The sequence below is a fragment of the Perca flavescens genome, chromosome 22, assembly GCF_004354835.1.
Source record: "Perca flavescens isolate YP-PL-M2 chromosome 22, PFLA_1.0, whole genome shotgun sequence".
Classification (NCBI taxonomy): Eukaryota; Metazoa; Chordata; class Actinopteri; order Perciformes; family Percidae; genus Perca; species Perca flavescens.
In genome coordinates, this window is record NC_041352.1 from 5681679 (window position 1) to 5697689 (window position 16011).

Sequence of the window (16011 nt, forward strand, 5' to 3'; positions counted from 1 at the left end):
TGTGTCGCCGCCCCCCCCAAGCTCCTACGTGCAGACAGCAGAGGAACAGAAGTAGCTGAAGTCTCACCAAAATGAAGACTGAAAAACAGAACTATTTTGGTACACACATTTACCCGCTATGTGGCGGATAGCCCTGTGAGATTTACTCGGCAAACGGAAAATGTACCCGCATTTGACGCCTGGTAAGTGTTCAGTTCAGACCCTGATCGTGTTGGGATTTTTTTTTGTGATCAATTGTGGACATTTTGTTTTTGATCTATTAGGTATCGGATCAGTATTGTTTCAGTTTCAAGGATTGTTTCAGTATTGAGTATCTCGATACTAAACTTGGTAGTTATTGAAGTCAAAATGTTGGTATAGTGAAAACACTACTGCACAGTCTTGTGAGTCAGCTTAACTTTGGAGTCAGATATTAAATATATAGAGTATAATGACTGTTTGACCCTGACAAAAGGCAGAGTCATCCAATATAGTCTGTGTGTTTTGCTACAGATTATTATATCAACATTGTTTAGAAGCTATCAGTGATTTACCTTCATCACGTTAACAATTCTGTAAAGGACCAGTTTGTCAATTTGACCTCAAATTTAAATCAAAATTTGATTTGACCAATAATCACTTATTGTATATTAACCACCTGACCTGCAATGCAATAACATGTTGAGCAGATACTAGAAACCTAGTTTGATGCTGTCTAAAGGGTAGTGTCAGTTTAAGGGTAAATTGTTACAGTGTACCCCTTATTGCCTACACATAATAGAGGACCGATGAAATAATGAAAGCTCTTACTTTGGTATTTTTTTTTTTTTAACCGCATATGTCAGTATCTGAAGCCTTAGACACCAGTCAATCTCAAATATCTCAACATAAAATGCAACACTGTCTCGTAAAATCTGGACACGGATTCCCTCAACTCATTAGGGTCATATATGCTTGAGCTACAAGGTAACCCACCGACTGGCAAAATCTCTACTGGGCAAGGAAAACTCTGCAATAGTGTACATCCTCAGTTGTTTTGAAGTCTTTTGTAGACAGAGATGTTGCACACACAGCAGTGACTGCTGCAGTTCAACATTAGTCCTACAAATCTTTTATCAATGTATCACAAAAACTGGCTACACAAAACATTGTTTGGAAACTCAGCTATAGCAACTTAACACAATACTTTCATGTTAAACTAAGATTAAGCCCCACATCAAAAAATACAGCAAAAGTATACATCAGACCGGCAATAGGTCATTCAAAAGGAGGCTCTCATTACCACGCCCCTTTCTGGATGAAAACAATCCCACGTTGTGCATTGACAGCAAGAGTGTAAACAAAAGAAGTTAAACATATCTCCAAGCTGTTACTTTAAACACGTTTTAAATTAATAGTGCTATGCTGTAGAATTGCTTATTAAAAGCAATCTGATAGATGGGCTTTGGCTTCAAGCTATAGACCAGACTGGCATTGCCTGTGCTCCTTCTTGGGGAAAAGAATCCCATCAGGAGAGAAAAGCTGTTACGTAGCAGGTTAATTGAGAATTTTAAACTGAGATTTAAGGCTCATAAGATACGTGAATATTCACAGTCAGTGTGGTAAATTGCTAAATGATGCTGGTGACAAGTTACTGATTGATAGCTAACGTTAGCCTAAAGTGGGAGGCTGCTACATCGGGGTTTGACATAAGCAAAAGGCCCGATGACCTGGGGCCAGTCAAACTGTAGGTCAGGCAAGTTAACTGGCCTGTCGCTGACCCGTAAGGGCCAGTGACATTTTTTGTGCCAATGAAAGTCACGAGTCAGTTCTTTGTAATGTGATGCTAACATTAGGTGCAGCACTATCTAATGATTCATTCGCTAACATCAACAAACGACCGCTGGCCCCCGCCACAGAGTCCACAGATGCTTTGGACGTTCAGCAGAGGCTGCAGCAACTCAAACCCAGCCAGACTGGAGCTGCTACCCGCTCTCCTCCTTCGCCTGGAGCTAGCTAGTAATAATAAAGTATGACACGGTCCCTCAGTCCAACAGCAGCTTTAAGGTTAACCCTAACCCTGTAAAGTAAGCTTCCCCAGTGCTGCGTTCAAACGCTTTCGAAAATGTTACACTCATTTCGAAATAAACGCTTAAAATAGCCCAGTAAACATGGCTATGGAAAATTCAGGTTACTAATATAAACACAGAGGAAACAATTGTTAGCAGGTGGCTCCTGCTATAATTAATAATATGTAATAAAATACGTTTACTTTAAATAGGCTATCTAATATTTGCCTCATAAGCACACCTTCTCTTCATATATTGTGGCAAATTAGCTATGTTGCATAATTTAAGAACAACAACATTTGTGTATGATCGACTGTTGCTCGGGAAAGGGAAGTTTGGGGTCCCCTGCTGGAGCTGCTCCCCCCCCGCGACCCGACACCGGATAAGCGGACAAAGATGGATGGATGGAACATTTGTGTATGGGTGTGTGTGTATAGATATATATACCAAAACCATATTAAAAAAGTAATCAATAATTGCTCTTCTTTAACCAAAATACGCAATATTAATTCATGATGACGATCATCGACATTGAAGGTTTAGGCAGCAGTGCCATGGCCTTGAGACAGTGAAACTATGGCCTCATTGCTGTGGTACTTCGTACTAATATGCATATGACAATAAACTTGAAACTTGAACTGAGCTCACTTTGGCCTTTCTACGTAAATTAAAGCAAGCATTATGCATGACTGTATAAAACTATGAATATTAGAGTGCAAATCCAACTTGATTGACCAAAAGTAATATTTGTAGCAGAAAAGGCTTTTTGTGGGTTGCTTGGATGAATCATTACAATGTATATTCGATATACAAACGTTATGTTGGACACTGGCTACATATACAGTAGAGGTGGGCAATCTTTTGACCAAATACCACGATATCAAGGCAATATTGTATGGTTGACTATTGGTGCTTTCACAAAATATTTACAGAGATTTTTGATAAATAATTATCAATAATGTGGATATAATGACTAAGTGAGTAAAGGCAAATAATAGAACAGCTAGAACAGTCTAGTAAGTTCAGAAAATTACATCACTTTACAGTCATGCAGGCTGTAAAACAAGGAAAAGACAACACTTGTGTCATATTACGATATTCAAACCTTAAGACAATATCTGGCCTCATATGTTAATAAAATTCATATATTGCCCGGCCCTAACATACAATAACAGTTATAGCAGCATTACACTGTCCAACTAAATCTCAGCGTATAGATCAAACAGCTGGCTATTAATAACAGGTTGCTTAATTAGAGACAAAACTTAGCCCAACAATAGTGATCCAATCAAATATGCATGTCCAGATAAGCATTATGCAGCCACTGTGTTGGGTTATTGCTCCACTACTGTGGAAGACTGAGGGGACACGACAGCGATCAACCTTAATTTATTAAGGTATCGTGAACGCTCAGGTACGGTCACAAAATAAATATTAGACAGGTGTATAAAACAAATGTTTGTTCTGACAAGACATTTCCTTCAATGACTAGATGAACAAATTACAAAGCTTCAGAGTTGAAGTGTCTTTCGTAACGGCATTATCTGTAGACATTTAAGTAAAGTTTTAATCCAAACCTATTTTGGTCTCAATAACCACTTTGTCTCACCTCCATCTCTGTCTCTGGCCCGGTGTGTATGGACAGCCTTTGCTCTGCTGTGCCCTGTGCTGTCGATGTGTTTGTTTTCAGGGCTGTCAGACCTCCTGAGCATTTTGCAGGGAGGAGTGACATCTGAGGAGTCTCGCATCTTTTCATGTCGGTGGTCTCCTCCTGGTTGGCTCTTGGACGAGTATTTGAGAGCCTGTAGACAAAAATCAAACACCTCACTCAAATCTAGCATCTTGTACATACAATTATTTCATCCTTTTATCACCATCACAAGGTCTCTCAAACCAGCGTTACACTCTTTTTAAACAATGTTTTGCGGTTCAAAGTACTACAATGTCAAAGTACTTATGCATCAAAATTTAAATATTTAAGGAATTAATTTGCGGAACTAATCTCTCTTCATGCAGCTAATTATTTATAACTTGAAAGCAGCAGATTTATCTGTCAGTCATTTGTAGTGCTACATTACTAAATAGCCATATTAGCTATGTTAGTGTAGCTGTAGTGGTTTCTTACTTAGTAACAATGTAACCTACTTGTGTAACCGTTACTGACATTTTATAATTTCTGATAATGATTAAGTAAACAGAACGTTTTATCAGACAACCTAGTATTAGCATTCCTCATTGCTTATCAACTATATTTTGAATTTAATAGTGCATACGTTGTTTTGCAGTTTATATTTTGAGCACTTTGATGTTTCGAGAGTTTAGCTAGTTAGCTATACCCGTAAAATGACAGATTGAGATCAGGCCCTTATTGGACTGGCTAGCAAGCAAGCTAACATTAACAGGCTATCATTAACGTTAGCTTTGAGCTGCAACAAAACTCGCCTGTACCTTTTCCAAAACGGTTGAATTCGACGAATACATTCAGGCTATATTGTCTTTGCCTGACAATGTCTACGTTACATAAGTATTTGCAGCCTTCGGACGGTAATTTTAAACAAAAGCATTTACTTTTGACGTTATTTTCCGCACCGAATGGGGCCTGTTGTGCTTTCCAGAAGCCTGGACTAGAGTGTTCATTTTAATCTTATTTGCTGCTAGCAAGCTAGCAGGCTACAGTTAGCCAACAAGTACCTGATAGGGCTGAGAATCTCTTCGGTCGCACCTGGAAATATAAAGAAAAACAGTTGTTGAGTATAAAGCTTCATATGCCAATGTTGAGAAATAGTTGAAAGTGCCGCAACAACTGAACGTGCAAGTTTCCAGACACTTATTTTGGTTACAGTAAAAATGGCGGATTGTCAAAGCGTAGCTACGAGGAAAAGGAACATCTGAATAAGTAACGTTAACGTTAAAAAGATGTTTACCCATCGCCGAGTCTCGGTTGTTTCCTTGCATACATTACCATCAATGCCGTGTTAGTGTGTTTGGAGTGGGATGTGAAAGATTGATAACGGTACTGTATTTTTTTTCTAGTTGATTCGGCGACCTAAAACCGTCAATTATTTCAACCTAGCTTGTGGGTATTTCAATGCTATCGGCAGCGAACTGGTCGAAAGAGCGCCCTCACTCAGTCCATCTCCCACTCAGACACACAGCAGTGTCTCTATATGCCCAGAAAACGTAGCAGTGGAACTGCGCGTAGGGTTGCCAGATATTACACACTCATCAGTATGGGAAAGCCATTATAAGTTACTGGCTCCTAAGAAAAGTTTCATGTAATCATATATATTATGCCATGGTACCAACACTAGCTAGGTGCTGTTGCGTGTTGGTTCATATATGGGTAACTTTATATGTTTTTATTTCAGTCAGCTATCACTATTACATTCACTACAATATTAGAATATATGTAAATACACACTGAGATTCTAACACAAACAATTGGAGGAATGGAGTATTAAAACCTCTAGTGTCTTTCTCAGCTGTCTGGATTATGACTTCTTCCATAATATTTCAAAGAAATCGAGTATTTGGGAAATATCCAACAAATACATAGATTGACAAATGTGGGTATTGTACAGACCTGGCAACCGTACTGAAACCCCCCTTCCGATGGCAACATCCGGGATACACAATGGCTGTAGTTGCTGTAGTGGAGCAGTCTCAAAAACTTGTAAACCCCTTTATTTGTGATGTTGTGTTCGATTAATTGTAATTTTCTACCCACAATTGTATTTTTAACTGGTCAAATAAATCACCCAGTTAGTCCATTTGCAAACAAGGGCTGTAGATATCATAAGGTTTTATATGCCAATAAAGGCCTGGTGTTATTATACATCCATGCCTACAGCAGGTAGTGACTTGTTCTCTCCTGACATCTAGTGGTTATACTGTGACATCGCGATCAGCATAACAGCAAATCTCTACATGTACTCCCATCGGTAGTTCTAGATACACAGTATCCCACCAAATTATTTTATGTTTTTAAGGGCCCAATTTCCATTGTCACATTAATTATTAATAACAAGATGTTTTTCTTTTAGTATTTCAATTGTAGTATTCATTGTCTTTAGCTGAAATAAAAAAGGTTCTGCACAGACATTAAGCATAAAACAGTATGATGAGAGGGATGATATACAAATACAGTGCTCAGCATAAGTGAATACACCCATGCTAAAGTTGACTAAAAAGAGCAATAAAAAATCATCTTTTGGAAATTGATCTTAATGCTTTAATTAAAAAATATGAATAAAAATCCAACCTTTAAGGACACCAATTTTCTTTGTGAATGAATAACGTATTGTAAATAAATAAATGTTCTTCCTTAAAATACAGGGGGCATAAGTAAGTACACCCCTATGTTAAATTCCCATAGAGGCAGGCAGATTTTTATTTTTAAAGGCCAGTTATTTCATGGATACTATGCATCCTGATAAAGTTCCCTTGGCCTTTGGAATTAAAATAGCCCCATATCATCACATACCCTTCACCATACCTAGAGACTGGCATGGTTTTATTTCAGTTAGCCAAATAGCTGGTTTGATTTGCATTGAGAGATGATTTTATGGAAAGTACCCCATGCCAATCTCTAGGTATGGTGAAGGGTATGTGATGATGTGGGGCTATTTTAATTCCAAAGGCCAAGGGAACTATCAGGATGCATAGTATCCTGGATCCATTAAATATCTGCCCTTTAAAAATAAAAATCTGCCTTCCTCTATGGGAATTTAACATAGGGGTGTACTTACTTATGGCCCCTGTATTTTAAGTAAGAACATTTATTTATTTTTACAATACATTATTAATTCACAAAGAAAATGGTTGTCCTTAAAGGTTGGATTTTTCCTCATTTTTTAAATTAAGGCATTAAGATCAGTTTCCAAAAGATGTTTTTTTATTCCTATTTTTAGTCAACATGGGCACTTATGCTTAGCACTGTATATGAGTATAATGATAATTTTCAAGTCTACTCTTAGGCTTTTGAAATGGAACAGTGTGAGCATGCAGAGTAGTGTCTTCACATTTTGTGGCTTTGACCAGGTTGTATTGATGTTACGAGTGAGTATCTGAAGCGGGCTGCTGGGCTCCATTGTTCCCAGACAATATACCCAACATCATATCCCAGGCTGAGGACAAAAGAAGCTGCAGTTCAGCATTTTGGCACACAACTCACTTTAATGTGGGGACAAGGGGGCACAAAAGGAGGTGCTTTTATTGTTTGCACATTTCTGGAACTTGTTCACACAGACAGCACACACGCACGCATGCATGCACACACACACACACACACACACACACACACACACACACACACAAACAAACACTTTTTTGCTGCCTTCAGGTGCCCACTTATTTGTTTGCTGCATTTAATAAAAACAGAGTTTATGAGTGCAAGATTTCTCAGGATCAGTTTCAAGTTTTTATTTTTCACATACTCAACACATAAATGTGCAGTAAAATGCTTTGTTGCCTCCAGTATTGTGCTTGACATATCATTTTTTTTTACATATACAGAGAAAATATATACACCAAAGTCAAGATATGTACAAATATGAATTATGAGATATTAAATATATTGCAGATATTAAATATGCTGCAAATATTAAAGGGACACTGGGGAAAGAGGTAATTGTCAACAACATCAGAGGTGTAGTCTGTTAGAAACCTTGGCAGTGTCCTTGTTCAGTGGTCACCACACTTGACTGTGACTGAAGATACACTGGTCTACCTTCAGCTATTTCAAGACACATTTTATTTATTTATTATATTTGTAGAAGAATCAACTTAAATCCTTTACAAAGTGCCTTTTCTGGTCTTTGACTAGGCCTACTTGCTGCACTATGTCTGAAGATGACCTGTAGGGGGAGGTATCAAACAGCATTTCTCTGTATCTCTAGTATTTAAAAAAATGCAGCTGGATAAAATATTGTTTCTCTCAGGACCAAGGTATAATAACTGACAACACATTAAATGATGTAAACTACATAGGTGCATCAACAAACCTCAATGCAAAATAATATGTCAGTGATTTGATTTTAAAGTGGGGATCGAGCACATAGAAGGCTTAAGCTTGATATATGCTCCAATATATGTGTGGGCTGTCTGGCCCAAGGGGCATAACATTAATGAATAATATTAATTTGACACAGATCTCATTTAAAACAATCATGCTGTCCAAGTGCGTTTGTTTTGTTTTCTCCTGTAGGCGGAGAAGCGAATTTAAGGCGGAGGAGTTTGCGGATGATTGGCAACACCTTAAGCCAATAAAAATAAAGAACTGAAGGACTGAGCACACCCTCATAGAATACTGACAAATGAACGAACAGAGTGGGCGGCCTCTGTGGCAAAAGCCCTACACGGCACAGATCTCAGAACAGTTTTGTGTTGTCACATAGCCACACGTTAACGTTGTGTTTAAAAAAGCAAACTGTTTCCAAATCCGCGCCTTGAGAATCCACTGTATCCGTCTTGGAGAGTGGTACTGCACGGCCGAGGCGTAACATTTTGAAAGGTTGTGTTCAGTAGACAGCCACAGAAAGCAGGAGTCCGTTAAGTAGGTTTAAAGAAACAAACCGCGGTTTCTAAAGTGGAGAATAAAACATCTGAAAAGTTTTATTTTCGAAGGAACCATTGGAGTACATTGTGAGCAGCAAGAAGCCATTCAACTCCGACCTCCGATGCTAAGTGAGTAACTTACCAACATATTGTCTAACGTTAACGTTAGCTAAAAACTTATATTTACAATTGTGAAACGGATAAAAAGACGAGGCAGTGGGGATTTTCGTAATAAAAAAAGTAACGAAAATATCGTTATGGGTTTACGGGGAATGCAGGGTATAATACCTAAAGACACAGCAATATTACTAACGATAGACTTGGTTTGTGTGCTACTCAGCCGCTGATGAAGTAACGTTAACCCTAGCAGCAAACTTCTGTTATTGCTAGCCAATAGCTAGGTGCATGGTTCTTCACTAGTAAGACGTATAGCTAAGTACTATTTGTTTCAATGGAATTTCACCTGACATCGTGTGGGATGTTTCCGAGGGAGAGTGAATGTCGCTTTAGTGTAGTGTTAAAATAATGTTTCGTAATTGCAATGATAACCTACAAAAAGCTCCAGTAGAACCTCTTATAACCCCACTGCTTAGCCTAGAAAACAAAAGGAAATACTAGTCCAGGTATGGTAACCTATCCAAATTTCCTCGTGTCACAAGCCTCAACTTCCACACACACACACACAGACACAGACACACACACACACACACACACACACACACACACACACACACACACACACACACACACACACACACATAGACATAGAGTTTCTCCTCTCCAGGAAGTACAGTGTGCCATGTAGCATGGCCAGAGGGAATACATAGCCCTTGTGCCCTGCAAAGTCAAGGTTGGTGACACGGAGCTTGTCACTGGCTGACAGTGCCAAGCCTCTAAGCTGCCAGCCTACTAGGAGACTCAGCACTTGGCCAGCTTCCATCATATTCCATTTGTTTTGCATAGTTAGATATTATAATGATAGGGGACACCGTGTGTTTTTTGACTTTTCTTTCATAACCATTATTGCTTGAGGGTAGGCTACGTCATGGTGTGAATAAGCCCTTGTCACATGAAATAAGACCCTTGTGTCTCTTTACTTTAAAATAATAACACTCTCAAAAGCCATGATATCATTTGTTTCTTGATGTGGTAACTTTTCAGAGAGACCCAAGATGTCAGTAACGATTAAAAAATAAATAAATTGAAATGCCATTATTTTGCATTGGGTCATTTAATCCCCGTGGCAGAATCTGCATACTTCTTGAATGCAGACATGAGTCATCCTTATGCGAAAGTGCATGACTTGATGTTTCGTTGCTGGAAAGAATGTTGGAAGAATGCAATGAGCAAATGTGTTTTAGATGGATGGGACGTCCTTTCCTCTGAAGTGTCCCATGAATTCGTCAGCTGTAAGGGCGGAGTTAGCAACTCCTTCAGCTGCACGGCTTCCAGGAAGGCTGCTCTTGTTTCCTCGGCTATAGCTCCTCAATGATCCCTCCTCGATGCTCGCTCCTCGGGGTAGAAATAAGGGCTTGGAGATGGCCTTCGCGGAGGAGGGACAGTGCCACTTCTGGTTTAGCCGAGGACCGAGGAGCTTGCTGTTTACAATGTATGCATCATGTCCCATCATTCATTTACATATTTAGTTGTTGGTCTCCTTGTCACTGTTATGGTGCTCTGGCTGTAAAAAAAAAAAGAAGGAAAAAAAAGAGAACGATAGTGACCATTACCTTTCATTCCACTGTATTTAAATGCCACTGAGGACTCTAAAGAGAAACAACATTTCTCTCTGTAAACTCCAAAGCCTCAATGGCATGTCTTCAGTATTGGCCAGTCCCTCTGCTCTCACTGGGTGTAGCCTAGTTCTTCTTTTAAATCGTGCCTAGAAAAAGGTAAAAGGTCTGTTGTCTGTATTCCAGCTGGGCAGCGAGGTGTGCCTGTTACATGAAAACAGATGCTTGTTTCTTGATTGTTGTGCTGGAGTGTGTGTATGGAGTGTAGGCTACCGAGGTCAGGGTGGGGTCGGATGCAGCCGCTCAGACAAGGCCCAGCGTAGGAGGCTTTGCCCTGTATTGGTTGTCTGAACAGGTGTCTCCGAGCTGCAGCTCTGCATAGCTCACATTCCCAGGGTTTTGTTCCTGGCGTGGAGGGTCACCGAGTAGGGGAGGGAGGTGTGGGAACTAAGAATGCTATGCGCACAAGGCTCCACTCCCAGAATTCATCCCGAGCAACCTGCTGATTGAGACAAATGCTTCCTGTCATTGCAACAGCGCAGCATGTGTTGATAAGAAACCTGTCCATTGCGCTGTTTATGGCCAGGGACAAAACCAAGAGTTGGCTTCAGCATTTTCTTGGGGCTTAAGGGTGGGTAGGATATAGTGGTTAAGACTCTTAATCCAAGCAGTAGTTTAGATCACTATCAGCTCATTCAAAATCACAGGAAATCGCCTTGTCTGAAGAGAAGTGAGGTCATTTGAAACCTCATTGTTTATTTCACTCACCTTTCCTTTCTACCTATTCCTTAAAACACCTCCAAAGATCAAAATTTGAAATGCCACACAGGGACTAAATGGATCATAATTTGGGGTCTAAGGACAAGCAGCAGGCAATGGCTCTTCTCATTTTGACAGCCTGGAATACAACAATTAGAAGTATCTGTTCCTGCATGAATGCAGTCATTCTGGTATCCTGGTAAAGAAAAAGACTAGAGCAGCCAGAGAACTGAAAATTGAGCTTGTCAAATAGTTCTGGGGGAGACTACAGACTCTATATTACATGTAACAATTATTTATTAAACACTAAATATTACGTTTAAATAATAATATATAATTAATAAATACTCGCCATATGGCAGCTAGCCACATGTTTGTACCAAAATAGTTCTGTTTTTCAGTCTTCATTTTGGCGAAGGTGCAGCTACTTTCTTCTGTTGCTCTGCTGTCTGCATGTCGGCGGAGCTTCGTGGGGGGCGGGCCGACACACACACACACACACACACACGCACGCACACAACCACTGGCGCACACACCAGGCGCCAGTCACCACGTCACTTCTGTTTACTGATAGCTATCGTTTACCTCAGGCTAATTAATTAGCTACTAAGTGCCGATTTTTGGCAGCTAGCCTTCCAAAATATAGAACAATGAAATGAAATGTTAACCGATCATTAACCATTGACCGACAAGCAGGAAACGGGAGTCTCAGTTCACCTATCCAGGAGGTTCTGGCACATTTTCCTCACTCCGTGTCCGCGGACAGCTGTAGGCTTGTACCGGTTAATGTTCTGTACATTGTCGGACACATGCAGCCACTTCCCTGAAACCGCTTGCGAGACTGACCGGTCCACAGCAGCCCGTGGCGTTTATGTCCGAGCCTGTCTCCACCGCTTCCACCAGCAGGTTGTCAACTGTGTGGTTTGGAATGAAAGAAAGAAAACAGGACAGAGTAACACGGTGGATATCGCTCATATACATTATTTTTTTTGACGACATAGTTAAGGCGGCAGGCGTGTGTTGCTTAGGCGGCCGCCTTAACTGCAAAGTGCTGTGGGAAACCCTTTATTTATACTGAATATGTATACTGTATTTGTCTGAGGTCTTACTTAGCATAGGGCTGGGCGATATGGACAAAAGCTAACATCACAATATTCTTCTTATATTCTAATATTGCGATGATATAGTAGGATTGACAATGGACCTTTTTCACAGCAGACATTTTGACTTTTCATAGTAGGAAAAGCACAGCTGAAATTAATAACCTTGATGGCTCCATTCCATCAAGTATCCCAGTAAGCTATTTCAGTGAGTCAGCATGCACAATACCAGGGCCTCTCCTAAGTGGAATGCAGCCATCATTAATGGTTTTGAATACATCTGTGCGTTTCCTACTATGACATGTCAACCGTGAAAAAGTTCTATTGGTGCATTCACAAAATATTTTCACAATGAGTTTAAAAAAAAAAATCATGTGGGTAAATGCAAATACTGAAATAGCTAGTAAGTCTGTTGACATGACATCACTACACTGTAATGCAGCCATTAAAACCATAAAAACGACTACTCTTGTACCATATTACGATATCCAAAATCTATGATGATATTTAGTCTAATATATCAATGTAATATTGATACATTGCCCAGCCCTACTGGGGCAGAGTGTTGCAGTCATACTGTAAAACTGAACTTGGAGTCAATCTGCCTTGGTTTATTGCTTTATTGCTAATGACTCATCATCATTATTGTTGTGTTGAATTAAGCAACACATAGGACAGGACATTGTTCCGTTCATCTATCCTTCTGTTCATGCACAATCACCATGTTACTCGATATTATCACTAATCTCAGTTGAGAGTCTGCAATGGACTTGCGAGCCTCCTGCTGCTCTGCTGATCCCACACGGAGAGATTAAAGTGATGTACTTGGCAGGGTCACAGATGAACAACACAGCATCGCCAGAAGTGATGCTGTGTTGTTTAGCCCCTGCCTGTCCTACAGAGGTGTAGGGTTTCTCCCAGCACCACTTAAGCTTCTGCACTGCTGCGCTGGAATGGGCCCACCCAGCAAATGGCTGCCATCAGACACCTGCGTTGGCTTAGTTATATTACATCTCCAAAGCTGTGCTCACATTGTAGGCATGCTGCCCTCCTGACTCACAGGCTGGCTTTTGATGGAGAAAGCAGAGAGGCTGAATGAACGGTGGTGGCATTAATAAAAGTCCTGGGTGTGGGAAAGCAAGCCTGGCTCTGAACTCTCAGGGAAAAGGTTAAGCCATAATGTGTTACTGTATAGGTCTAGACATGAGTGGTCTGGAAGTGCACTGTATAGTTATAGGACACTGTTTCATTGCCGTTTTTAAGGCATACACTCTTAAAGATAATGTTTTGGTCATTTTCGGCCTTTATTTTTGACAGAGGGAGGGAGAATGACGTGCAGAAAAGGGCTGCAGCTCGGAGTCGAACCCTGGCCCGCTGCGTCGAGGAGTAAACCTCTATATATGGGCGCCCGCTCTACCAACTGAGCTATCTGGGCATAATGCATACACTCTTAAGTGTAAAGCTTCAGATGTGAAGTACAGTGGTCCTCATTTAATAATGTAGGTTACATTTAAAGCCTTGGGCTAACAGGAACTTGTACTACGAGCTATTGCTGTGGGAATAACGTACACAAAATGCCTTGATCCTAATCTTGCAAATTTTGAGTTTTTAAAGTCCATTGTTTAAAGCTAAAACATTGCTTAAAAGGAATTGTTTAAAAGATTTTTGTGTAGTGGAGACATACTTTAAGTCTATAACCACTTGTAACCAATTTGTCAGTAGTTAGTGAAGGCTATGGCCTTACATAGCGAGGCAATACGTTCACTTGACTTACGTCAAGCTTATTTGTCAAATGTTTTATTCATGAGGGTTTCCATGCATGGCCCCTGCCTAGCATTACTATGCCTATTTCCATTATGGCAGCCCTGTGAATAATTCAACATAACCTACTTGGAGCGAAGACAACCAAAATAGGCCAAAGTGTGTACTTGTTTGTGGCTCTGTCTAGTAAATCACAGCAACCGCAGAGGATTTGTGTACTTGTAGGTAGTATTTATGTTAGTACTGTATGCTCATGGAAAATTGACTTGATGACTTCTCAGAATGAATGTCAAGCAAACAAGTGCAATAACTTTGAAGATATGCACCATCAGCATGAGAGGATCTTTGTCACCTGTCAATGATGGATATCCGGTGCTGCATTTATGGACCATGAGATTGCAATAGTCATGTATCTTGTGTTGATATTTAGAGTGCTTGAGGAGCTTGGTTACCATACACTGGTCCTGTGACTGATGTTTTCCTTCTGCCTTGATCTCTAAAGATGACAGGGACAGTAACTTGACCATGCCGTATAAGATATAGACTGTTATTCATCTAAGGGTAATTAGAACGCAGTAATGTTGTAACACACACGTTACACGCTGACACCATCTGCTCCTTGCCTGTTTCTGTAAGAGACTTTAAATGACCGATGAGGATGCAACTTTTTCTCTCACAAAAAAAGGATTTTTTTCTAAAGGTGCGTTCACACCAAGGCGTTTCTGCCCGAATTCGGCTTTGGATTACATACAAAGTCAATGGTCGCAGGTTGTAGAGGGTAAGGTCTTATAAGAAATTAACATTCAGAAGAGGATTATTGAACCTAATGTTGGATGTTCTTTTGCTTGTTTGAAACCTATAGTGTTTCCCACAGGTTAAGAATTTACTTTTGGTGGTGGGTGGCGCAAGATGTGACTGGGCGGAATGCGATGGCTAGGTTCAGTAGTTAAATAGTCTAAGGAGGGTTTATGAACAATTTTTTTGAAAACAATGACCACAAACATTACCAGATAATGTAGAAAGAAAAAACTATTTACATTAACAAATTAGACTAGAAATAACTATTTACATATTTAACAAATTAGACTAAAAGATGATACAGATGAAAATATTGCGACACTATGCAGCATCTGACACAATTTCAGGGTAGTTATTAGGGCTGCACGATATGAGGAAAATATGCAAAATGCCATAACGTTGTTAAATAACGCAATAATATTACTTGCGATAAATAAACAGATATTAAAATGTACTCAGTTCTGCCTTTCTGCTGCTTTCAGTATTCTGCTAAAATGCAACAAATTGCTTGTTGAATTCAAAACAAATGAAAGGAAAGTGTAGCCATGATGTGATCTCTTTTTTGTGCCAAATTTTAACCGATAAAATACCTGATTAACTGGAGCCAAAATGTTATGTAACTTAACCATAAAACCAAGACACACACACACACACACACACACACACACACTATACATACTATAGCCTAAGCAGCATGCTTCTTTCCTCTGCTGCCTTGCACTCAGTGATTGCCTCCTGGTAAGGGATCCTACTTTCCCCACATGACTCCTCTTGGCTTCCTAGCTGCCGTCATGATTGATATCAAACGTGATAAGGAGAGAAAGCACAGATTCTCCAGAGTTGCTCTCTAAATGTATTTTCCTTGTAAATCTAATGCCATTATCCACATTTACTCAGTGGATTTGCTGCATTCAATTAAACCATGTTTCATTTCCTGGTACCACTCAAGATATCTATTTCCCCCTAGACCTTGCTGCAGTATTAAGCATTGATTTGAGGACTGGTAGGACACAGTGGGAAGAAACAGGGGAGACTTAAGCTTGATGTATGGTTCTGCAGATGTGCCACGCAGAGCTTTGGCCATAGCCCACGTAAGTGGCCTGAAGTTTATACTTGTGCGTTGCAGTGTGCCACAATCTCTTTCAAGGTGCTCTTAGCGATGTTGGGTGACGTCTGTTCTTGTTTACATTCAAAGTTTTGTCAAACAAAACGGAGGCTAGCTCGCCCCCCCTCCCTTCCGTGCACTAACCCCCCTCCTCCTTATTGGCTGGAACACTG

General features: G+C 40.1%; 2 protein-coding genes across 2 annotated transcripts in view; one reads left to right on the plus strand and one right to left on the minus strand.

Moving 5' to 3' along the window:
* Window positions 1–5228, minus strand: part of waca (WW domain containing adaptor with coiled-coil a) — a 28728-nt gene extending 23500 nt beyond the window's left edge. The window contains exons 1-3 of the mRNA XM_028569463.1: window positions 4952–5228; window positions 4719–4749; window positions 3637–3829 (exon numbers count right to left, since the gene is read on the minus strand). Of these exons, the coding sequence (XP_028425264.1) occupies window positions 3637–3829; window positions 4719–4749; window positions 4952–4992 (265 nt within the window). The 5' untranslated portion in view covers window positions 4993–5228. The remainder of the gene's footprint in view (window positions 1–3636; window positions 3830–4718; window positions 4750–4951) is intronic.
* Window positions 5229–8429: 3201 nt separating this feature from the next.
* The window catches only part of mpp7a (MAGUK p55 scaffold protein 7a), a 161235-nt gene continuing 153653 nt past the window's right edge, over window positions 8430–16011 (plus strand). Inside the window, exon 1 of the mRNA XM_028569896.1 lies at window positions 8430–8711. The gene's annotated coding sequence lies outside the window, so the exon portion shown is untranslated. The remainder of the gene's footprint in view (window positions 8712–16011) is intronic.